This window comes from Pollachius pollachius (genome assembly GCF_949987615.1).
Source record: "Pollachius pollachius genome assembly, chromosome: 2".
Lineage (NCBI taxonomy): Eukaryota > Metazoa > Chordata > Actinopteri > Gadiformes > Gadidae > Pollachius > Pollachius pollachius.
This window is the reverse complement of record NC_136935.1, coordinates 33,822,629-33,839,229: the sequence shown is the minus strand read 5'-3', so window position 1 is coordinate 33,839,229 and position 16,601 is coordinate 33,822,629. Positions and strand designations below refer to the sequence as shown.

Sequence of the window (16,601 nt, the reverse complement as noted above, 5' to 3'; positions counted from 1 at the left end):
TAAAAGGAGACTTTGGTGAGATTAGATCCTCTTACTGCATCCCTATCATAATCCATTAAGCCTGCGGGAAAAGAGAAACGCTGTTTTACACAGATTTTATGTGCTATGCCATTTCACATGGGCCTCTCTTTAAACATCCCCTTCGATGACCTATACATTCAATATTCCACATCAAATCCGGATGGGAGGGTCAGCTCAGGTACAGCTGTCAGAACTTAATGACACTGACCAACTGTCACTCTCGTCATCTCGCTGTCGTCCTTTAAATGATCCACCTGACTTTTCTTTTTAGTTAGTTGAAGATGCATGATTAATTTAAGAAGTGAAAATGCATTTTTCATGGACTTGAACACGTCCTACCAGCTGTCAGTCCGTGCCCGTACCCTTAGTGCGTTTGAAACCGGATGACGGAGGCTTTTCTAAGAAGCCTTTCGTGACTGCTGCGTGGTGAGTGGTCTGCGGAAGAGATGTTTAAAGGTAGCTCTCCGGACTCTCCAGGATAGGAGGATCCTCCAGTGATCCTGATTCAATCTTCTTCCACACATCAAAAACATGGAAGGGAAGGTCGAAAGTATCAGTTATATAATCAATAGTATTAAGTGACATGGACCTTATTCCCCTAGTGGCCATCTTGGTTCTTTACAGTAGCTGGTGGGTAAACTAAATGTAGGATTCCCAAAACAGTTCCCCCATCCAGCTAGTGTTCGCCATCAAAATGGCCACTAGGTGCAAAACGCCCATTAGCTGTGGGATGGGTCTTTTGCTTTTGGTATACGGTCAAGTCATGAAGGGGGGAGGGGCAGAGGTGAGAGATTTACAGACTGTAGACCTTGAAGTTCTACCAGGTAGTCTGGGTCATACTGATTTTGTACACGTAAAAGATAAATCCTATACTAATGAGGTTACAAGTCAAGGAGAGCATGGGGAAGAAGAACTATTAGGATTCTTTACCAGTAATGTTTTCATAGCGTTGCCTTGGACTTTGTTACCTTGCTGATGTGAGTTTATATGCCATTGCGATTGGTTATATCTAATTGCCAAACTTTATTAAATACTATTCAAGGCATCTGCATAAGCATCTGTGTGCAATATTAACCTTCTAGATTAATTAATATCAACATTTTCTCTCCTCTGAAAAATGAACACGTGTCAGTGGATTGAATAATTGCTCTCGTACCAAGATATTAAGTTGTGCTCAGCTCATCTTGCGCTCGTTTTGTTCAATGTCCTCTTCCTGGCAAACTTGTGAGCTTCATGTTCTGGGGGATTGTTTTGGAGTAGACAGATGGAAACACACAGCTGAAAACACAATTGTAATGTTCCGCATACATGTATTTTGGTGGTAATTCATCTCAAAATACACTGGAAAAAAACAATGTTTTTGAGGGTTTCTGTGGCAGGAACCTCTAAGAGATATTGGATGTTGTGTGTTTTAGTTTGATATGGAAAATACATGGAGCAAGTGATACATTTGCAGGTTGCATCGATTAGAGAACATTTTATCAGTGTGAGGCTTCCATGAAGAGACCTTGAGTTTGAAACTCTGAATCTTCTGAATAAGCAGTTGTTTACATCAGCCGCCCTTTGAAACACTCGCTTGACTGTTCTCTCTCTTTTGTTTGATAATCCAGCTGGCAGATTATGCAGATCATGGTTTCAAAATACAGGGCTTATCTCTGTCATTGTGCCAATGATCTTTTATGGGAATAAGACTTGACTTTTTTGAAAGTCCTGTGACTGCAGTACACTTTCCTAAGCATTTTTGCCATCGGTTACAAATGTGGGGTTCGGTCCCGGTGAGGCCCATCCAGGCCAGTGTGACATAATGCAGATGACACATGGTGTGTTCAGACTGTCTTTGTGCCATGACCTGGCACTGCAGTCCGTGACACACTGCTATTTTAATCCGTCTGACTTACACGCATGCATGCACACACACGCACACACACACGCACGTGCAGTCCCACAGAAACAAACGCACACAGAAATGCACCCACCCACACCCATGCACACTCACAGACAAATACGCACATGCACATGCACCCACCCACACACACATGCACGCACACACTAACAGAAAAGCACGGACACACACGCACACACACACACGCATAGCAACAGACCCATAGCAGCAGCTGTGATCGCGGGCCCAGCAGAGCCATCTTTCATGTGGCTCCGGGCTCTATCTGCTGACACCTGGCTGGGTCAGCGATGCATTGCGCCCCGAGGCCCCGAACACGGCAGCCACTGACCAGCATCGTGTGATCACCTGCTGCAGCTCTGCCTTCCTACCGAAGGACATCCTCAACATCCCCACCTGACGCACTGGACTGTCTTCAAGGTTTTTGAAAACGGGTCCCGATACGTCTCATCTCCACTCGCAAACTTGATTTGCCACACTGAGCGGTCTGGGTGAAAGCGCCTGCTGATGAAATAAGAGAAGCCCGCTCTGCTTAATGGGCTTGTCATGTTCGGCCAGAGCCCATCCCAGAATTAAGATTCATGATCGCAGCCACAAGCCACAGATAAATAATATATCGTGTTCACTCGTGGCTGTGAGTCACTCACTTTGTCAGAGTATGAGGCAATATTGATTCTGTGGATATTGACTCGGCAATTGTTGACCCCACAGTCTTTACCCCAATAAGATAGCAATTTATGTTACTTAATTCTCGTACCATCAGATCGATATGAGATTGCTATTGTTTATATAAATAACATATAGAAATTGCTTTTTAGTTCAACCAATATGGGGATTTGATCAACCACTAGATGGAAATTACTTTTCTCTTCCAGTTTTGCGATAGTTTTGGAAAATAAATACTTTTTTGAAAAATGAAAACGTATAAATCAATATTCTTGTGTTGTATCATTCTGTTAATCAATGACACTGTAAATGAATCCAACAAGGCAGACGGGGTGTTGCAACCCGGGCATTCAGTTCAGATGTGAGAATAAATCGACCAATCACAGGCAGCCTTCCTGGCTTCAGATGATCACAGTGTCATGGAGGCTCCAGTTGCAGTGGCAGGCTCTGTCTGTCACTACTGCCTTTGCATGCCCTTGCCTTAAATAAATGTGTTTTTCATGGTTCACAGACATACACACACACACACACACACACACACACACTCACACACCTCACATACCTCACATACCTCACATGTCTACGAGGGGATTTGTGGGGATAATATCCGTATCACGTTCAACGATAGACACAAAGATGTAAAATGAGGGAGAGGGAGAAATCCTAAGAGTCGCTTTTCAGTACCTACGTTGAGGTCAAGTCTGGATGCGATCATGTGAACGTATCCCTTTTCCAATATGTACAACACACAAACAGCCAATATGTGAATATATAAATCATGTCTGTTACTTTGCCCCCCCCTCTGCCAGCTGCTCTCTAGCTTTGTGACACTATGTCATCGCTCCTCCACCCATCATCCATGAGCGGTAGTTGTTGAAGCATTCATTTGATGCAAACTAAAAGAGTAAGGTGTGCAGAAATAGCTTTTTTCCAATGAATTATGTATATCCACCATGGCTCAATTTGTAAACTTGCCCATTAGGCTGTCAACCCTCACAATGAGTTAGTGCCTTCTCTGAGGAACTGCATGACAGTGATGTTCAGGCTGCAGGTATTCAATTATTTGTATATGCAAGCTGCTCGAGAACGGTAGACGGTGTTGACTCCTTTCAGTGGTAAATGTTCGCTTCCCTCCTCTCGTGAGGAGCTTTGAATTTTGATATGCAGTGTTTACATGAGTCTTAACCATTTGATTAGTTCCTTTAATGAATGCACAGATCCTAGCAAGCGGCCATATGGTCCAATATTACAACAATTCCCTCCTTTCTGCCCATGGTTTGAAGCTTGTTCCCATGTCGTCTCAAAGGCTTTGTAGTGTGGAGAACAGGGTCCTCGTTAAAAGATATCTGCCTCACCATGTTCCCTTCCCTGCCGTGCAGCAGGCCAGTGGTTTCACTGCATCACTGGAGAGGACAATAACGTGTTTAGTTAATTTTGGACCGGACCTCCACTTCAAGTTGCTGTAGCTTTGATTCATCATCTGCAGCTCGCCGTGCAGTGAGGAGGGGGTCACTAAGCTATGCAGTGTCCCTTGGTGGATCTGAACAATTTAAGTTTACGTTATTATATGTACTTGTTAACAAATATAGGTAGGCCTGTCCCAGCTTTGGAGTCTGGAGTAGCACCTTCTGTGGCCCATTAAATCATATAAGCCATGAGTCTGAGCTCTATTCCTGGCATCCTGTTCATGTCATACTCCTCCTTTGCAGTGTCAGACACTGTCAAGAGTCATCTTCACGCTTGCTTGAAGCTCTCCTTTGTCAGAGGCATGGTTTAGCCTTTCAAACATTTATCACCCCAACATTTTGGGTCTGTTCCCCAGAGCGTGAAGCATCTAGATGGTGGTCCCGTGCAAGAGTCACATGTGCTCCCTGCATGGGGATGATATTCTGGCTATTGGAACCAACAGGGCGTGCAGTTTTAAATCATTTGAAATGTTCTCATATATTTTGAAAGATAATAAAAAGATACCTAATGATAATTATTTGACGGCTCCGTTCCAACAAGGCCGTGCATTGTGGCCTATCAGTTTGCCTCTCATCATGCTAAAGGAAGCTCCTTAAGTTTGGCAAGACAATCAGCAAGGTGCATACATCGTTCATGGCCGTGTTTATTAACATTACAGGCAGCCATGCGAGGAAGAAAGAAATCTTTTCCTTCCAATGTGAGGAAGATTTAGTTTTTCTCTGAAGCAAAAGTGAGATTTGTATTCTGCAGATCGTTTTTGAGATTAACTGGAACCTCAGGGCAAGTCTTGTAAAACTGAAACCACAGTTAAATGAGGACTCCCTTGTAACCCTCCACTGAATAATTAATATCCAAGTATTCTCACTTAGTATAGACGCTCATCCTCAAGTTAAGCCCCTCTCCATCGGTCATGAAAGAAACGAACCGACCGCGGTGCGATCATCTTCTCCTCAGGTCCATTCCACCTTCCCACTTCTTTGAAGGCTAATAATCTGTCGTTTTTTAAAACCTAGATGGGGACCGGTTGCAAAACGTCAGTTTGTCCCTGAGTCATACCGCCCCCAGGTTTCTCTGTGTTGAAATCCCTTCCCATTTGAAGTCTGTCCTCTCCCGGGGCCGCTCCGGCACTCGCCCCTCCAGAGAGGGCTGCGTCTGTGAGCATACCGATTTTTTGAGGATCCTGATCAAATGGCGGAGCGGTGACCCGTGTGTGTGTGTAGGGGAGGGGGATCATTTCTTAATACCTTACCCCTCGCCTCTGAAACACCTCGAGGAGGCGAGATGTCCGAGCGGGACCGGATACAGCCGCCGCTGCCGCCGCCGCCCCGGGCCTCCAGGTCCGGATTGATCTGGGAAGTGATGGGGGGCCTTCTCCGTGTCCTTCTCTTCTCTTTCCCCTCGCCCACGCACCTCTCTTTGAGCGGCATTCCAAATTCAAAAAAGAACAAATGCTAAACTTGGATCAAAGGGAGCAGAAAGGGACGGCTTCTAGGGGGATCACAGAGAAGCGAGGGAGGGGCAGGGGGATTTACCGTCCGATGAGGGCTGTGAAGGGAGGGCCGTGAAGGGGGCAGGGCAGGACGCTGGTGTTTTCAGGAGGGATATAAAATCAGAGCGGAGGAGCTTAGCGGCCGCCAGTCATGTGCAACTCAGATGATGATGTGTTTCTGTTGACATCATTCTGTGAGCGGCGTTCCCCACAACCTGCCGAGGCTGCCTCTGTGGCCTGCTTCTCAGATGAATCATGCCTACTACGCCTGTGTTGTGTACCAAGCTGTATTGTAAGAGTAATGTATGAATCTGGGGCTCCTGCAGCGCCGCCACACAACTTTTTTACCTACGAGATGAAATAAATAACCTTTCCCATTCCTTTTTTCATGCTCTTCATTCTAAATTTCGGCTGCTGTCATCTGTTAAACGTCATACTTTTGGGTGCTTTTTCACACACACACACACACACACGCACGCACGCACGCACGCACACGCACACATGGACACGGACACGGACGTAAGACACCCACACACACATACACACAGACACCCACACAAATACACCCACGTACACAGCAACACACATGCACACAGCTAAGCATTCTATGGACCAGTGAGAAAGCTGTGTTGCTTATAATCTCTTTGATCTTTTTATTTTTTTTCTTAAGCAACACATGCCGTCCTCTGATGCAGCGACCTAGCGCTGGGCTAGCTCTGTGCTACCGCCAGAAATCCATTGAAGTACCCCTTTAACTCAAATCCTAAGTTACCCAGCAGCAGTTGCACTTCTGTGAGGGGATGCTGGAAACTCACAGGCAGACTTAGACTTAGACTCAGACTTAGGATCACAGCTTCCAAAGCCTAGAACCAATCATAGGTGTAAATATATATTTATATACATACACACAAATTGTGTGTGTGATTAATGTTAATGATATGGAACAAAAAAAATAAACCAATTGAATCCAAAGCCCATGGCTCTCCGATGGGATTGTGTCTGCTGTCTCTCCTGTGATGCGACGGGGAAGGGGGGTAGAGGGAGTAGAGTGGGGGGGGGGGGGTGGCAGAAGCAGTCATTGCTTCATTGCACACCTTGCTTTTTACTCATTAGGACTGACAACTGACCTTCACCTTACCCTCGCTGTGTCTGTGTCTGTGTGTGTGTGTCTCTTTATGTCTATGTGTGTGCGTGTGTTTGCGTGCGTTAGTGTGTTATTGATTCTTGCGGTTTGTGTGTGCATATGTCTTTGCGCACGTTCGGCATGTGTGTGTGTGTGTGTGTGTGTGTGTGTGTGTGTAAGACGAAGCCAAAGCTTAGACAGTGTGCAGGGGAAGGGACTAGGCTCGGTCCAGGGTGTGGAAGACCCCCTTCGCAGCTTGGTTTCACGGAGCCTCAGCACACATGACGTCCCGACAGCTTCATCCATTATTCAGCCAGAGAAGTTATGTACACCACTCACTGTTGAAGCACAGCAAAGGTCAACACACTATAACATGACGTGTGTGTGTGTCTGTTTGGGTGTGGGTGTGTGTCTGTGTCTGTGTCGGGTGTTTGTGTATCTCTCTACGTGTGTGTCGTTATGTGTGTGAGTGTGTGATTTTATGAGTGTGTGTGTGTGTGTGGCTGTCTGTCTGCCTCTCTGTGTGTGTGTAGGTGTGGGGGGGAGGGCATTGCATGGTTGTTGTTGTGCCCTAGGGGACCACATCCTTGGGGGAAGGGTCTCCACCGACCACGGCTCTGGAGACGACTGGCCCTCCTGGCATTTATGGCTATTGATCTGCAGCAGATCGGGTCCGCAGGGCACTGCAACTTGCGCAAAGGTTATCTCTGTGCCATTGCTGTGCCGGCATCACACTGGCATTAAGGTTATAGGAACAAAAATATAGGCTCAATTTAGACCATTTTGGCTGCCTCAATGGGTATGCAGACATTGGAGTGTAGCTTGTTTTTTTAAGGTTCAGGCAAGTTGGCACATTTTTTGATTGCTAATGTTTGTATGTATATAATATAATATATATTATAACAACAAAAGTAGAGAGCATGAAATGGGTTCTGTTAGTTTGGGTAGTAGTTTCAGTAGCACAATCAAGGGGGTTCCACAGCATATCAAACATGAAGCTGTGTGTGGTTCCCACCACGAGGCTGTTTTGCCGATAACCAAGTCAGGGTTGTACCGTGCGTAGATTAACACACAGCCACACAATAAATTTGCTAAGCTGCATTTCCCTCTCAAGACACAGGTATGCCTCAGTAACAAGAAAATCAGTACACCCACGCACCCACAAAGTCAACTGAGCTGCTTAAAATGTTCAACTTAATTTAGCCTCTTCTGTATCTGATGCACAATATTGTGGGAACAGCTTTGATGCGGTCTTGTTATTTTCCACCTAGCAGCAGCCAGGATAAACATACTTTGAAATTGTAAGCCTGTATTTTTCCAATGCAGTGATGGTGTTCGATAGCATCGACTGTCAGTCAGCAGTGGGGAGCTGCACAGCCAAGTGTCATTACCGCTTCGTCCCACGTTTGCCCCTGAGTTCCTTTGGCAGAGCCTACAACTGCACTTATTAAACATCAGGGATAAAGGAAAGGTTATACTGGCTGTAGAAATAAGGAAAAGGTATATTATAAGCAGATATGATATGGTGGGTGGGTCATGTTTCCAATGAGAGACTCACACATTATAGATGGTGGCCATGCAGCCGCTCTATCCTCCAGCACTGCCCAATGGATGGCACACATCCCAACCCATCCATTGAAACCCATTACATTAAACGCTGAACACAACCTAAAATCTTTGTGCGTGTTTTGTTTGTCTACAAAGTGACGTGGTGCTCCGTGGCTCGTCTGGTGTTAGCTATGCCGTAACCGAACCAATCTGAAAGCCACTGACCACCTCCACACAGCACTTGCACTTTTTGTACTGATTTTGTACTTTCGCTTTTTGTAGCGTTACTCAAATATAACATATGTTTTTTAACCAATTTAACCGTTCAGAAATTAATTTGGGAACAAACAATGCTGTTAACCAAATGCCCCCGTCCCTATAGCTCTGTTGTAAAATGTTACATGGTAGCACTGGAAAGGAGCATGGTGGCTCGGCGCCACTATGGCACCGTTTGGGGAAACCCTGCTGTTAACACGCAGGACAAATAGGCCGGCCGGCTGCCTGGGACCTTTCTGAAGGCAAGGGCCAGAGCTTTTTGGCGCAGGCGATGAATGTGTTTGATTTTCTGTTCTATTTGAATGTAGTTGAGGAACATTTACGGCTGAGTGCTAATTTGTTCCCTGAGGCGTCCTATAGGTTTCCCTCGATTCAAAGTATTAGTTTTCTTTTCAGAAGGCTTATGATTGTGATATTTTATACATGGCCTCGCATAAAATTCCAGCGGGTGCATATTGGTTCCGGTGAACCAATACCTTCACTTTCCTCCCTGGTGTCGTTTAAATGGATTTGAAACAAGGTGAACCCCTTGTTTCAGATCCATTTCAAACTGAAAAAAATTGTTCTAGGAGGAAGTTGGGAGATGTTATCTCCGTGGTTACGACCCACACTCTATTTTTGGTAGTCATCGTAGAGTATAAAGAATGTTTTCAAAGAGCAATGTCCTGAATGAAATGCAGCACTCACTGTGGCATTATACCATAAGTGTCAGAGAAGCCTAACCCTCTTTTTCACGCTGACACCCTCATTCATCCTTCAATGTCACGCAAAGAACACGGCTGTAGTTGGGAGCAGAAGGGAGGAGAACTACATGCATAAACGGTTTGGCGGAGACTGGCAAAATCAGGATTTAACCCCAGTTCTATCTGAATCCGTTATTATTTAGTAACAGTGACAAGATGGAGTAGATGACTATGTTGACGATCATAGAAGACGGAGTAAGATAAATAAAACACTTTTTCACCTTTGTCTCATTAAATCATAGTCATCGTGTTGTTTTTGTTGTGTTGGCGTATTACCACTGATCCTTGTCTATCGTAACTAAGTATAGCCTCACTTGTCATTGCCAAAGTTATGCTGTCCCCCATAAGGCTAACTGTACATTTTTGAGGACGTGCATAACCAAGGCACACAGTGACTACAGTATATGATTGCAGGCATTTTTCATATGCGACCGCATATTGAACAATATGTTATTACTGTTATACTTATTCATCCAAACCATACACATACCCTATCCAAAACTGCCTTTTAATTAGAAAAAAAACTGTATTTCTGATCAGTTTTAGTTCTAAAACACCACACTTAGTTGAGCGTATGTTCAGGCGCCCACATGAACTCACTTTAGTGCTGCTGCTCTTTGATCCATCTGCTGAGAGGGACATGTGATGTGAGTTCCAAACTATATCATTTTTTCAATAGCATCAGGATGCTCCAGGGTACTGTTGCTTTGTGCCAGCTCTTTTCTCCATGAGTGGAACTTAGTTTAACACCTTTCCCTAGGTTGTTATTGGTGGCTATTTGATGTTCTCCTTGAATCATTCTTTTTTGGTGGTGTTTTTCTCAGTGTAAAGCTCAAGTCCCATAGCTTAGAAGTCTTTAGCCATGAGAAAATAACAATTGTTATTACAACAACGATAGTAACAAATCTATTTAGCCTAAACATTTTGCCACCATCATATTTGAAAACATTGTTTTCTAAGCAGAGTTAAAGAGAGCGATGGGTTCATCGTTTTTTTGTTTTCAAAGTGGGCTTCATAATTGGAAAGGTGTGTGTGTGTGTGTTTGGGTGTGTTGAAGTGTGTAGGTTTGTTTGTGTGCGTTTGTCTGTGATTGCGCTTAGGTGTGTGTGTACGTGTGTGTGTGTGTGTGTGCGTTTGTGTATGCGTTTGTGTGTGAGTGCGGTTTGTGTATGTGTGTGTGCGATTATGTGCACGTTTGTTTTTGTGTGTAGCTTTCATTGATTTGTAAAAGCTTTTTCATGCAATAAGCACGCTATTAGACACCTAATTTGAGCACTCTGTCAGTTATAATGGGCTGTCTGGCTCAACAATTTAATGGAAAGTACACAGCTTTAAATTTACTTGTTAGGGCAGTCTGCGTTGCTTCGGCACAAAAAAGAAATACACTCAGATGATAACGGAATTACTAGGAAATACATGTTCATCATTCAGCACACATATCCCTTAATGCATGATAAATATGGATGTGCATCATTTAAAGTGCTTTCAGAAGTCTAGGGCCACTAAAGTGAAAAGGTCGTGACAGGACAAAATTTGCTCTTTGCAACTTTTCCGAGCTCATGGAAATTGCCGATCTATCTTAAGGCCCTTTTCACACAGTCTGCTTACATTTTTCCTAGCTGAGCTATTTGAATGACCCATCATCTGTAGCCAGGGAGGCTCCGCTTAGACAGGGTTGCAATCTACATTCAGCCCTCTATATGCTCTGTCGACGGAGAAGAGCCTTAGCTTATCGTAGGTAGACAAATGTCGTTGTTTTTTTAAACACTTGAGGTGTGTGAAAACAATAGGATTATTCACTATCTGATTTGTCAAACAGGGATTTGAAAGGTTCAGTTCTAAAGATACAATGCATCAATTTATTATATTTGGAAACATGTTGCGTTATTACGGTGGCGCTGAGCATTCACAAAAAAATAATAATAAAGTAAGTTTCACACCGTTAGCACACCAGGATCTCGTAATTACGACATCAGGATCTCGTAATTACGAGATCTTTTCTCGTAATTACGACATCAGGATCTCGTAATTATGCGATCTCTCGAGATCCATAACGAGAAAAAAAATTAACGAACCACTGTCACTACTTTGCTCAGTAGAGCCAATGCGTGTCCACGGAGAGGTTCAATAACATTGGTAAGCTTGATACTTACAATATAGAGGCTAAATCATTGATGTCTGCGCAATGTTGACATACTCATATAAATGCCCTCCTCACTTTTAAGGAACATCAATATTTCCCAATGCCTCAATCCGAGCAAGAAATAAAATACAATAGCGTCGGATAGCGTCATCGTTGCCGTCCTGCAGCCAGCCAGCCACGTTATTGATGAATGAGAGGGGTGATCCTGATGTCGTAATTACGAGAAAATATCTCGTAATTACGAGATCTTTTCTCGTAATTTCGAGATCCTGATGTCGTAAATACGAGATCTTTTCTCATAATTACGAGAAAAGATCTCATAATTACGAGAAAATGAGAAAAGATCTCGTAATTACGACATCAGGATCTCGTAATTACGAGATCCTGGTGTGCTTCACTTGTGTGCGTACAGATTTCTTTGCAAATGAACGGTTCCTAGTTTCCCCGCATGTATTGTGAAGCAGCCCTGGCTCCAGTGCTGATTGGTCAGTACCTTGATCATGTGACTGACCACGTGCTCCCTCCCACCCCTTCAGGTGACCACCCTGGTGAACACCAGCAGCAAAGGCCCGTCGGGGAAGAAGAAGGGGCGCTCCAAGAAGGCCCACGTGCTGGCCGTGTCCGTGGAGCAGGCCACCCAGAACTTCCTGGAGAAGGGCGAGCAGATCGCTAAAGACAGCCAGGACCTGAAGGAGGAGCTCATCGCTGCCGTGGAGGACGTCCGCAAGCAAGGTGTGGAGCTGCATGAGGATGCTGTGTTTCCTTAGTATGTCACCTTTGTTGTAGCATTGATCATCATTGATCACAACACTGCACGGTCATTAGGCCCTGTGTCCCGTTCACCTCATTGGATAGAAGTTCCTCATTGGATAGAAGTTAGAAGGAGGTACTACCTTGGCCTCTGCCGCCTGTAACATTTTGTTGCAGCCAGATAGTCCAAATGTTTATGTCCTTTCCTAACCTATTTTCCTTGGCCTCGACTGAAAATGTCATGAGTTCAAGGAATATGTGAAGTAGAATTCAGAAGGATTTCACACTGGGCTATGTCAGTATGCGACGGCGATGTAATGGACATGGGTCTGTCCTGGTTCAAACTATAATGTTCAGAAAATGGACTTCTAAAAGCGCATCTTAGATACCTTGCCCCGTGCGTTCTAACTGTACTGTTTTACGCAGGCTATACAAACGTGGTGAAACACGGTGGATAATTATACTTTATCGCTATGTTTGGAATTGAAATAAATACAGGAATATGGGCTACCAGTTATAAAAGGGAAACAAAATAGTTGTAACATTGATGAAGTTTACTCATGCTCACACACCTGTCCACTTATATTCAAAATAAATTAAAATGATAATCATGAATTAATTAATCTATAAATTCCCCAAATAACAAAATATCATGTGTTTTGCTTTGAAACATTCAGTGTGATTATTGTCTCAATGCGCGACTTTGATTCTTTGGAGCTCACAATCAGTGCTGAATGATGGATGATTGATGTCCCTCTTAGCAAGCCCTATCTCTGCACCATAGCAGCTGTTGGCCATAAAGTCCTCCTCTTGGCTCCCGCTGAAGCTGACGTCAGGGGGTTTCTTGAGCAGCATATAAACAAATCAGTGGAAAGCAATCTCCTTTAACGCCAACATAATCAGTGCAACGATACTGAGTCGATGACCCAATAAGTAAATCACTTCAGCGCACCTTAATGTGTGCACCAATAGCAAGAAGGGACCACTGTATGTCAATGACCTATGCACACTTCCATAGGGTCTGATTGGGTCTGCTATAAACTACATTGTTTCAAGAAGCACGTGAACTGTTAAAAATGGTGATAATCATTATGTATAAGGGGATAAATATTCCTAGCCTTTTTTTCTTTTTCTGCTAACACCGTTCTTACACTATCCCAGCAATAAGCATTATTGTATCTACTAGTGATATTGGAAGCTGAAATATACTCCCAACTACGATGAATCAGTTGAATACCCCCATGAACGGCCCCATAAAGCGGCTACCTATGAAGAGGTTATCAAAACTCGCGCTCAGATTTAAAGAATAAAGAGATCAGATTTGCTGCATTGATGCGATCATTATGTCCAAAAAGCTTGCACTAAATTGAACTGGTTCCACATCACTCGGTGTAGGATCTCATTATACGTACATTTCCAAATGTTCAGCATTCTACAGCTCATGTTAGATGAGCATGAAATATAATTTAGCCAGGAGGAACATGTCCTCAGTTCTGGTTGTTAAGCTTGTCCCGAATGGCTGCATGTCTGGGTGATGGAGGTAACACACGCCACAGTGATGGGCCAGTGTGTATGCGTGGTTGATTTGAAGACGACAGCGACAGGTTAAAGAGAGACGAAAGCAGAGATAGAAGAGTCGATAAACAGTCCCTGAATAATACCCAGTACTTCAAGCTCTGTGTCTATGCTTGAACACTCGTAAATGTAAAGAGCCTGATTTCCCTGGTTCTCCACACATTGTTAAAGACTAGTATCTGTGCCTGTTGTTGTTGTTGTTGTTCTGAAAGGCAATCAGCTAGTTTATGTAAGAGTTGGGGGCAGTGTACCATTTCAAATGCTTCTTATCACTTTTATGATGCCTTTACTTTTGAGATAAAAACAAATTCACCAATGCCTCAAAACGTTCTTGCCTTTGAGCGAGAAGGAGATGGGGCTTCACTTGAATGAAACGTTTGTCCCCACAATAGATGTGTTTTTTTCTGTTCAGTTACCCCCTGTCAGCATAAAGTGTGGTGCTAGGCACATGTTGTTCTCCCGACTTTTTATAATGCACTGTCAGCTCCAGTTTGCCACCAGTACCATTGATGGCAGCCTTTGACAATACAGCACAGAGTGCTTCTCTTCAACCATGAAATAGATTAGCAGTGACATGGCTTTTCTAAAACAGAGAATACCTCCAAACAGACATTTTTCACTGTTCACTGTTGGAAAGACAAACGCAGTGCTGTTGTTTTTTGGTCTCCTTCAAAAAAAGAAACGTAGGAAAAAAGGCTACTCCGGATGATTCAAAGTCATAGACTTTTCAATAACCCAAACTGCACGCATCAAGACAGAGCAGAGTGCTTTGCTCTGGTCTCTATATCTGTATATGCCATGTGCATTTATTATTTTCTGAGCTACCTAGGGGAACGAACAAGCCTATTTCCATTAGGGTTTTATTGCTGACATCGCCGATGTAGAATAAAGCAAGTGCTTTCACGGTAAGGTGAGATTGCTCAACTCACTCAAAACTTCCAGTAATTGTAGGTGACGGATGGCTCTGTGACTTGAAGAGCAATTCAACCCAAAACCTTTTTTCTTTTGTTGTAAACGTGGAATATGTCTTATATGGTCGTCAAAATAGTTATCTATGCCATTTTATCACTGTTGACAAAATTAGGCTGTAATTTATAGCAAACGTAACAAATATAAAATAAAAAGTACCCAAAATGCTTTGTCACCGTTCCACTCTGCTTAGGTCAAGGTAGGTAGGTAAAAGTATTTTTTTGTGACGTTTGTCAAAGGGCCTTTTCCGAGGCACTTCGTCTAACTCCACATTATGTGGATAGTGAAGCTGGGTCTGAGCAGCGATTTATATAAAATCCAGAGCCTGGACACCTATAGAATAATGCTACAGTGGGTGGCACATTTCATATACAACACAGCTCATGGGTCGTAACCATGGGGATAACACGCCCCCACCTCCTTCATGAAACTCTCACTTTTTTTTATCTCATAGTGTTCGAATTCCAGCTGAAGCAGTGGGTTCACTGACACTTTAAGCTACTTTTTACAGACAACAAAAGTCGCCTTTGCTGGAAGTAGATCCCTGTTTGTTGAATTAGACAATAACGAAACAATGTAAAAATGCATTGTTGTTTTATTTTTATTAGTCCTCTCCTAAACCTAGCCTCAGCAAGCCAATTAGAGCCCAGCAAACTGTTATTTGTACTATCGTTTTAGGATATTACTCAACAATACATGAAATAGTATCCAATGGCAGAAAATAGAATTGTAAGATAGTGGGGAAATGGCTTCCTAAATCCTCTTATTCTGTGGCTCACCTTCTCATTCCCGGACCATGTTTGACAACAGTGCTCCTGTACTTCAGGCTAGCCAGACACTAATCAACTCATCAGACACTTGTCCTGACCTGATTAAATTATATATTCTGTTGTCATACTGCACAGCTATGTCGCCCCCTGCTACACTGGGTACTGCTTCACTAACATTTGGGTGAAACGTGTCTGGGTGTGTCTGTGGTTATACCTCTTGGTGTCAGTCAGTTTTGTATTTCTTTGAGAGTGTGTGTGTGTGCGTGTGCATATGTCTTTGTGTGTGTCTGTGTGTGTATATGTGAGTGTGTGTGTGTGTGTTTGTGTGTGTGTGTGTGTGTGTGTGCCTGCACACACAAATAATTCCAACGACAACACATATTGATAGTCGTGCTCCCAAACAAGTAAACAAGTGAGCCAGTCATCACGGCATGCTCGATCGGGAGCTGCGTCTGTGGGGATGAGGGCAGCGTCTGGGGGGATGGGGGCAGCGTCTGGGGGGATGGGGGCAGCGTCTGGGGGGATGGGGGCAGCGTCTGGGGGGATGGGGGCAGCGTCTGGGGGGGGGGGGGTCCTGCGGGCTGCTTATTATCAATCGAACAATACGTGTTCAGAGACGCCGCCCCTCTCTGAAGCTCCGTATTGAGGTTTCGACTGGAATGGTTCGAAGGCAGACACACACAGACAGACCGACACAAAGACAAACACACACAAACACACACACACACACACACACACACACACACACACACACACACACACACACACACACACACACAGAGACAGAGACAGACAGAGAGCCAGACAGACACACACACAGACACAGGAACAGACACACGCACACACACACACTCCTTACACGAGCGTCTGTGCGTCTTGCCTTGTGTTGTGGGCTGACGGGGGGTCCCTGCTGTGCCCTCTCCCCAGGGGAGACCATGCGCGTGGCCTCGTCGGAGTTCGCCGACGACCCCTGCTCCTCGGTGAAGCGCGGCACCATGGTGAGGGCGGCCCGTGCGCTCCTCTCGGCCGTCACCCGCCTGCTCATCCTGGCCGACATGGCCGACGTCATGAGGCTGCTGGCGCACCTGAAGATAGTGAGTACCACGTCGTCTCCCTCGTCGCCATAGTCGTCGCCCGCATTGTCGTTCTCCTCGCTGGTTT

General features: G+C 44.5%; 1 protein-coding gene across 3 annotated transcripts in view; it reads left to right on the top strand.

Annotated features, from left to right (window-relative positions):
• The window catches only part of ctnna2 (catenin (cadherin-associated protein), alpha 2), a gene marked incomplete at both ends in the record, with an annotated part of 254,093 nt that overhangs the window by 11,199 nt on the left and 226,293 nt on the right, over positions 1 to 16,601 (top strand). For all 3 annotated transcript variants that reach the window (XM_079758937.1, XM_079758938.1, XM_079758936.1), the window contains 2 exons: positions 11,913 to 12,108; positions 16,368 to 16,534. In XM_079758937.1, coding sequence (XP_079615063.1) covers positions 11,913 to 12,108; positions 16,368 to 16,534 — 363 coding nt within the window. The remainder of the gene's footprint in view (positions 1 to 11,912; positions 12,109 to 16,367; positions 16,535 to 16,601) is intronic.